The sequence below is a fragment of the Saccostrea cucullata genome, unplaced genomic scaffold (assembly GCF_032062105.1).
Source record: "Saccostrea cucullata isolate Sc308-1 unplaced genomic scaffold, CSIRO_AGI_Scuc_v1 ctg19082, whole genome shotgun sequence".
NCBI lineage: Eukaryota > Metazoa > Mollusca > Bivalvia > Ostreida > Ostreidae > Saccostrea > Saccostrea cuccullata.
Window position 1 is genome coordinate 1 of NW_026939298.1, and position 9,182 is coordinate 9,182.

Below are 9,182 nucleotides of genomic sequence, written 5' to 3' on the forward strand. Positions count from 1 at the left end.
ACATTCTTCTTTCAGTGTGTGTGGCGCTGTTTTGCCGCTGATCCGGCTCACCATTCTGAGGCCACGTGGAAAATCCACATTCATGACGCATCCAATGAGGAAAATATGTTAGCGCGAATGGCTCGGCGCGCAAGTTTGACGCTAAGAAAAAGACGCTCCTCAAGGATGGATTCCCTAGGAAATCATTATAGGGAGAGCATGACCTCTGTGTTTACAGAGGACAAATTAGGTATACAAAAATGGGGAAAAAAAAGACATTTTTCAATAGGAATTACATTTTTGAAAGTAAAAACAGCATGATGAATATACTTGTAATGAACAGCTAGCCTAACCAGGTATTGACTGGACAACACAATTGCATTTGAAAACATTACTTTGCAAATTATCTTCACTTGGAATAATAAAATTATTTTTGTCTTTTTTTTTTAAATGAATATGAGCTCTTTGTTGTTAAGCTGGTACACCACGAAACCCTCGGAGGGATTTCCAAAGACAGTGCTCAGGTTCTAGTACGTATCATTCCAATAGCATTACTGGGGATAACTACATGGATGACAATGATTACGATAATGAAGAAGCAGAAAAAGTAGTCCAGTAAGTAAAGGTCAAAGTTTGAATTTTTATCATATGATAATACATTGTATAAGATAATATGACAGGTCCGTCCATTTTCTTTCGGACAAGCAGACAAACGGACGGACAGGGTAAAAAACTACATAAAAATATTTTAATTAAAACTCATTTTCCCTTGGAAGAGCAGGGTTTCGATCAAATCAGAAAGCAAACATCCTCATGATGTCAATTCAATTTTATACAACTCACAATTCTAGATTGAGGATGGCGACAAAGGGAAATATCAATGTTTTCTGTTGGATTTTATAAGAAAATATTGAAAGAACTGCAAGGCTTCCTATTGTTCAAATTTGTATACAATATTTTGTAGGTTTTAGTTTACCCTGGCTTTGGCAAAGAGGGATCGATAATTGTTTTTCCTCGTCTTTTTTGTGTAGGAATATTACAGTAAAAGAAATATTCTTGTAAATTTTACATTGAAAAGTGTTTACTTAAGATCAGTGATGTTTTAAATAATGAAGAAAAAAAGTTTATAAACAAGGGAATGTGTAATCTTAGTTCTAAACAATAACGACGACGAAAAACAACATTGCTACAGTATACAGTATTGGCTAGAAAGCAAACGTCAATTTTCGAAGGTTAGAGTCGCTCAAATCTAGGCACAATAATGTGTGATCACTATCCACATCTATATATGGGTCATTTTCAAAAAATGTCCAAATTCCTGTTATACAAGCTTTTTTTGAAAATTTTGCAATAAAAATCAAATTTTTTTTACCCGATGAATTTAACAACAATCTACAAGTGTAGAAAAAAATTAAGTGCGATTAAAAATTGACTTGAATACTGAAAAAAGTCCTTCAACCTGAGTAAAATTAAAGAGAATTGCTTGTGATTTGGCCGGATGTTTGACTTCAACTCTGATTATTGATGTAGTAAATATAATTAAGCAGTGTAAAATGACCTTTATTGTGTTGTACATGTTTAATACTGTCTAAATGCATGCTAAAATGTGATTGAAAAAGAGTAAGAATATGATTTTTTTTAAGTTAAGTGTGTGTTATTTTGGCCGTGTCCTAGGAGTTACCAGGACATAAAAGTTATCTGTAACAGTTATCTTTCCTAAAGAAACTCTTCACTATCAGCCTCCTTCTTTTGGTCTTGTTCCCGCCAAAATATCATGAGACACTTTACACAGATCTTTTATACCATAGGCACAATATGTGGTTGAAGGCAAGTTTGATTGCAATAGTAATTTATTTTTGAGTCCTAGGAGTTACTTCGATATTGTGATGATAAATTAATTTGCCATTTCTTTGATGCATTGAGCAAGTTTATAACAAAAATACCTATCATCTAGGAGCTGTGCTTTATGTTCATAAGTCAGTTATTGCTTTTATACTTCCAATTATTTATATAATAATTCCCTGGTGTTACTGTCCATTTTGTTACTGCAAGAAAAGTTACTCTAAGGATTATCTAGTTACTCCATGGACAATTTACATAGAAAATAATTAAAAAGAATGAAAGTTGGAGTCATATGTTTTATTTTCCTCCCTTATTTAAAACTATCCAGTAACTAATTTTGTTTTAAAATGCCAAATTATTTACTTTAAATGTTTTTACCATTTGAAAATCATATGATTTTGCAGTCTTGGTTATGCAAAGGACAGAATTGGGTAACTCCGCGGACCAATTGGAAAAAAAGAACCCTTTAAATTCCCAATTTTAATACAACATTTGTGTAAAGTTTATTACAATATGAAATAACAGAAATATTTTTATCAAATTGGCATTTATTTTTCATATTATTTTCCATGAGCTATAAATTAATTCAATAAATAATTTGAGTAACACAAAGGACAATGTTTGGTAACACAATGGATGTAAAAACAATTAAATATTTATGTTATTAATATACTCTTGCATGTTCTTTTGTTTCTGTAGGAAAATATACAACTTTTATTTCTTTTGAATAAATTGAAATATCAAAACTCAATATGTAATGCAATCATATCCCCTTTTATGCTCTTTAAAGTAACCTATGGTAACACCATAGACAAATTCAGTTACTCAAGGGACACAGCAAGGATTAAAGATAGAAAAATGAAACAAGCGTATTGCATATGAAGTGGTAATTGTGTTCATTGTATTGCAGAAAACAAATGTGGTGGGATATTGCAATTCAAGTAACAATAAATAATGAAGTGCTAAAAATATATGATGGTTAAAAATGGTAACACAAAGGAAGTTTTAGGTAACACAAGGGAATGTGAAATAAGGCAGAATATGATTTGTTTTCTTTAGTCTGAGGATTCTGGTTATGTGCTCTTGATAAAGATGATGTAAACAAGACACATTAAAAAGTTGCAATGAAGCCAATAGAATCCAAGACGTAAAAGATAGATTTATATCATTGAATTGAAAATACCTTTAAAGTTATATCAGATACGGAACATTTCTTTGCAAATGCATTTAAAGTCCTTTAATCATGTAAACCCTTAGATGAAAAAGTCACAAATTGTTCATAACTGTTCTAAAAGGATTTCAATTCAAAAGATGTTTTAAGGAGACAATGTACCAGTCATTACCCTCGAATACAGTTTTGCATTTAGTTGAGGATGTTCTTCAGATTTGTCCAACTGAAATCCCTCATGACTGTTCTACATCCTGTAAAAGTTGGTGCTGAAAGAAGTTTTTAACCTTGGATTTACATAAGCTTTTGGAAAGTGGTGGTGAAGATTATATAGTCGAAGCAGCATTGGACAACAACAAGGCCAGATATGGTGGCAGACCACTACATTTCAAGCCTTTTTGTTGGATTGTTACCCTGAAGAACTGTCAATGAAAGTTTGGCAAACGATCAGTGGATACAAGAGCAAAAAGGGCAGAAAAATATCAATGAAAAAAATGAAAAAGAGTACAGATTAAAAACAGTCAAGAGTTCCTGATAGGAAATCTGACTAAAGAAACTGAAAAGACTGACACCCTGGAAGAGAAAGAATTGGAGTCAATAATGAACATCAGACTACAGATGAAGAGAAATCAGATCCTTTGGAAGAGAGACTGGATAAAGATACAGAAAAAATGAACTTAAATGTATGCACAGGGTTAGACAGAACCTAAAACCATGTTCCTTTTTAAGAGGCCAAAAACTGTAAAAGATAAAAGCTGGTATAGCATTGCTAATGTTTTAATAATATTGTCACCATCATATCTTGTAGATGTGTATTATGTAGAGAGCTCATTGTGGAAAGAGGCTAGCTGTAGATAAATGAAATGAAAATGTAAAATCCATAAAAAGATTAATGCATTCTATATACACATGTATTTGAAATCTGGTCATTTACAAATACATGTGCATGTTCTAGTTTCACAATTATTTCTTCACTAAAAATTAGTTCTAGCTGATCTAAGACTCATCTATGTAAACCTTTGAATCTTTTAAAGATGTCCTTTGTGTTATTTTTTGTCATTGGTGTTACAGCTTCTGCTTGGATATGTAAATACACTAACAAGTACTGATCTATGATTCAAAGTCATGTGATAGTAATTATTTATTATTTGGGCATAACAATTTGATTTCATTTTTCTACTGTCATATATATCTTATGATTGGATAGTTATGTCTATGTCGTTACTGTTTTATCCTTGGTGTTACTAGTCAGACACAAAATGTATAATGAAAGAAATCCCCCGCCATTTTTTTATGTTAAAACCATATACTCTTATATTCACCTCTAGGGTAATTTCATTACTATCCTTTTCGGAAGGAAGGAGAACAACTTTATTATTTCTTTCTAAGTATTACACAAAATATCCTCAGTGTAACCTTTATGTCCTTTGTGTTATGCAAATATCCTTAGTGTTACCAACACATTTTTCCTATATTTATGTTCTAAATCTTTATACAATTTTATCGAAACTTGCAACACAATACTGTCGTTTTCTAATACTAAGTTTATTTGCAAAGCAAGTATTTTGTGCTGAGGTAAATGATGTATGCCTTAAGTAAACGTGTAAGATATATACAAAAGTTACAACACTTACAACTTCCAGCTATACTTTATCTGATAATTTTCTGTTATGAAACTTCAGTTTGATTCAACAGAATAATTTTATCACTATGTTGAGATTGTTATTCTAAAAACCTTAATTTTTTTTTAAAATTATGATTTTACTATGACTTTTAACTAAGTAACACCATGGACATTTATTATTGGGTCCATGTACATATATTGTTTTTTTTAGTATATGTTACTAGAATTCTTTGTGCTTTAACATTGTTTATGCATCTATGATGTTTGAATGCTAAAATAAAACTTTAAAAAGTTTAGATTGCCACATTTATTTTTGCAAAATACTGGTGTTGGAATTTGGACAAATTTTGAAAATGACTCATATGTAGAATTCAACTCGAGAAATGAGTGATCCCTATTTATTTGGTTTGAAGCCTATATTTATCGTCATTTATTTAAAAAAAATGTTCAGATTTGGATTTGAGCAACAAATTGAGGTTGATACTAATTCGCTCTGTTAGTTGTCTAAAAGATTTTCTAGAAAAGAAAAAGTTAGAGATGAGTATCTAAAGATAAAACTGTTCATGTTGCATCAAATGATAATAACTTGAAAGATAAGAACATTTAGCAAACGCATGTTGATTATGCAATGATGCGTTCTAACGATTCAGTTTTGTCTGTCATGTTTTGGGCAATGACAGAGTGGAAATAGATGCATTTCCTATACAATCCACGCAATGACATGCCGTCGAGTAATTTACAACTATTTGCTTTTGGAATGTGATGTAATTTGCTTGCTCTCAAATTTCCAATGTTCAGTTAGCGTATCTCCAGAACTCTGATCTTTTTCATTGATTATGGTGAATTGAGTCGAAGTAAATTTTGTGCCATATGTACTTTTCATTTCAGATTAACAGACGCACACAAAACAGCTATTAGAGTCATTAGAAAAATCAAATATTTTGTAGCCAGGCGAAAATTTCAGGTTTTGATTTTTTGTAATTTTTTTAATGCCTATACAAATTCTAATTTATCATTTAATTCATGCCTAAAATGTATAGATACATTTCAAAAGAAATGAATTTCATAAGAATGATCAAAGAATACCTTCATATTAAACAAACAAGCCATAAAAAATGACATAATTTTTTTTTTCAACAGCAAGCACGTAAACCCTATGATGTACGTGACGTAATAGAGCAATACTCTCAAGGTCATTTAAATATGATGGTCCGAATCAAAGAGTTACAACGAAGGTAAGGGTTAAAACACGAAGCCACAGTGGATAAAAATAACTTTTATAAATATTAAAGATTAAGACATTTATGTGGTTCATAATAAAATTAAGAACCGTTGAGCTGTTTTAACGATAATCTTAAATAAATTGTCACTTCATATATAGATTATTGTACTACAAAGAAACTTGATCAATAATGATCACAATTGCATTCTTAATATAAAAAAGATGTACAGGCGGATATACATGTACCTGAAATCTTATCACCACGCTGAAGGTATCATTACGAAAACGTAACCGTTGGACCCCTGACAAATTGAAATCGACATTATACGGACTTTCTTCTTTCACGGAGGAGTACTAGTCAGATCTTGGCTTACATAAATTAATATAAAGCGTATACAGAAAGTAAGCAGTTGACAGACTCTCCACTGGACTTGTGAAAGTCTGTTTCTCCCCGAAAAATTAAATTTGATTGGTTGAGAGATAAGAAAAAACCAGTAAACAAGCTTTTAAAGTGTAATTTTACCTAAAGATATCGCTACAGTCTTTCCATAAAAGTATAATGAAATTTGTCTGGAGTCCAACAGATAGTGATTAATTCAGGGCCCTTAACGTTGTGAGAATAACCCGAATTTTAAGATATCACATGGCAAAATTGATAAACATTACACCTATGTATATTTTTGTGGCGTTCAAAAGATTATTTTATGAAAAAAAATCTCATGATGTTAGGTTTATTTAACAATAATCTGAGGCAAGTTAAAGGAACAATAACTCTGGGTAGAAATAGAACAAGAAAACGGAACCTCTTTCCTTATTTGCTAGGTTAGACCAAACACTCGGGAAGCCCAGCACATTATATTCCAGTGGTTACCATAAGGACCGAGAAAAATTAACCATCAGTGCAAGAGTTGTCCGGTGTGAAAATCAGGTATTTAACTACAAACGATGAATATTAATAATGATTTATATGAATTAAATATATAAAATTATCTTCAAGTATTTTGAAGCATCAATAGTACATTGGTTCCCCCTAGGGAGTTTCATTATATAAGTGGAGGTCAAAGATCAAGGGCCAAACTGGACACGGGAATATATTGACTGTTAAATATATTAGATACCCCTTACTTGACATAATATTAAACCTGGTACACTGGTTCTCAGTATTAAGGAGTAAATGACCTCTATTGAAACGATTTTTATGGGTTTATTTCAAAGGTCAAGGTCAAACTACAGAAGACATTTAGGGAATGAATGAAAGTGGGGGGGGGGGGGCTAAACCTACGAAGACATGTTTCATACTAAGTATATATTTGGAAAAAAAGTGGGGGGGGGGGCTAAGCCTAGCCCCTAGCCCCCCCCCCGGTTCCGACGCCTATGTATCTAGACTTCCAGGTCACAAGATTTAAGTTTAGGACATGGGAAAAGATTGACCGCTCAGTATCTTTGAAAATCATTAAACTTGGCACGCTGGTACTAAGAAGTAAAATATTGAGAGTAGACTAAATTTGATTGCGTCTGACTACATGGGTCATGTGCAAAAGGTTACTTTTGTTTCACTTTCACTTTACAGGCATTCTAGATTTAAAGTTAACCATTTCAATATTGTTACATAGGGAAATATATGTTTTTAAAACTGTTCTTGTTTTATTAAATTTATTTACTTTTCTTTTATTTTAATATAAAGTTCTTATATTTTGCAGTTAAATAAAATGGACCAGAAACTAGATCAGGTATTGTTTATGATAAATTCTTTACTGAAATCCAAGAAAGTGAACAAGTCCGCCAGGAGGAGAAGTTTGAGGCAGGCCTATGTCATGATGATCATGTGACCGTGATTAACCAATGAACTTATAAAGTTTAAAAAGAACTCTTTGAACTCCAGTTTTGCTCCTGAGGTTGTGATTTTTGATTTTTTATGTTCATACCTGGCACATATGAGGAATTTTTATGTACGTTGTTATATTGCACAAGATCCTTTTCATCAATCAAAGTGGTAATGAAACAAAGTAGAATCTCAGGAAATGTATGAGGTCTAGTTTATTGAATGCATTGTGTACTGGTAATTCGTCTCGTTTTATACTTTCTCAGATTCTTGTTTTGTTACTTTACGCATTTTTCCAAGAAAGAAATGAAATGTTACGCCACATAGATTTTACCCCTTTGTTGTACAAATAAAGAACATTTCATTAACTGCAAAATAATGCATTTTTATGAAAATATTATTTCTTTCAAAATACCGGTTTTCTTATCAAGAGACCTTTTCCTGTACAGGACAATCTCGAATAATGAATGAATTTTTCTGTGATTGAGTTTAGCTATTGCACTTGTTTGTGAGTTGTAAAAAAGAGAGTGAGACTGAAATGCGACAGCACAAATGGATCGAGGACAAAAGGTGAGGCAGCAATTGTTAAAGGGCAACAAATAAAGATATAATCACCCTCCCAATGTCTCTTAATAAGAACGAGGGAGCAGGAGGACAAAATCAGACCATGCTGTGACGTATAGACTGATAATAACACGATATATTTCTTCCATTACGTATACTTGTATTTTGTCAATCATACGAAAAAAAAAATAACATTTTCCGGCATTGTTCCTCGGGATCGATCTTTGTGATACTAGTACTTTTAAGATCAAATCTAGTGAACGAGGTGTGAATATTTGATGAAGAGCACTCAAATTTTGAGCAGATTTTTGGGGCGATATGAGAGACAGTTCTAATGAGAGAATAACGTTCTATGTGTGATCAACTGCAATTTTAAAGAAGTTTTATATATTTTCGTGGTTACGTTGTGTATTGTTAAATACCGTAATAAAAAATACACATCCCTGAAGGGTTTTACTTTTTTGTGTCATTAAATGTCTAATTAAGGATACAACATTTCAACCAATGAAATAACTGAAAAATTTTAAACCATGCAATTTACTGTAAACTTAAGACTGTAAATTACTTAAGGTTCATAAACCCCCTGCTCACTCATATAGATTTGTTCTTGAACTTTAATGATTTTCAAAAGGAAATGTATATGCTGAATAAAATGCAAACAATTATAGCATGGCTTGCGGGGCAAAATTTGACAAAAAATGCACTTCAGCTTGACAAATTTATAAGGGAATAATAGACATTTGTATCATTAAGAGTTATCTCTCTTATCAGAGTATCAATGTTCCTTAAGTTAACTCTGTATACCGTCTTCCAAGGAAGACGGTAATAAAAGTAAAAAATAAATACCGTTTTAAAGAAAATCAGAAGAAATTTTTATTTAAAAAAAATCTAGCATTAGATACCAATGCTTATTAGCATGATATAAAATTAGAAATCTATTTTTTGCACTGATAGCACAAAC

At 31.8% G+C, this 9,182-nt stretch overlaps 1 protein-coding gene across 1 annotated transcript; it reads left to right on the plus strand.

Annotated features, from left to right (window-relative positions):
• Positions 1-9: 9 nt before the first annotated feature.
• LOC134252734 (potassium voltage-gated channel subfamily KQT member 1-like) lies at positions 10-7,664 on the plus strand (the record flags this gene model as incomplete). The annotated part of the gene is made up of 6 exons (XM_062735237.1): positions 10-229; positions 456-594; positions 5,502-5,577; positions 5,754-5,848; positions 6,658-6,763; positions 7,536-7,664. Coding segments are annotated over 6 exons (765 nt in total), but the record flags the coding sequence as incomplete, so codon positions are not given.
• Positions 7,665-9,182: the final 1,518 nt, after the last annotated feature.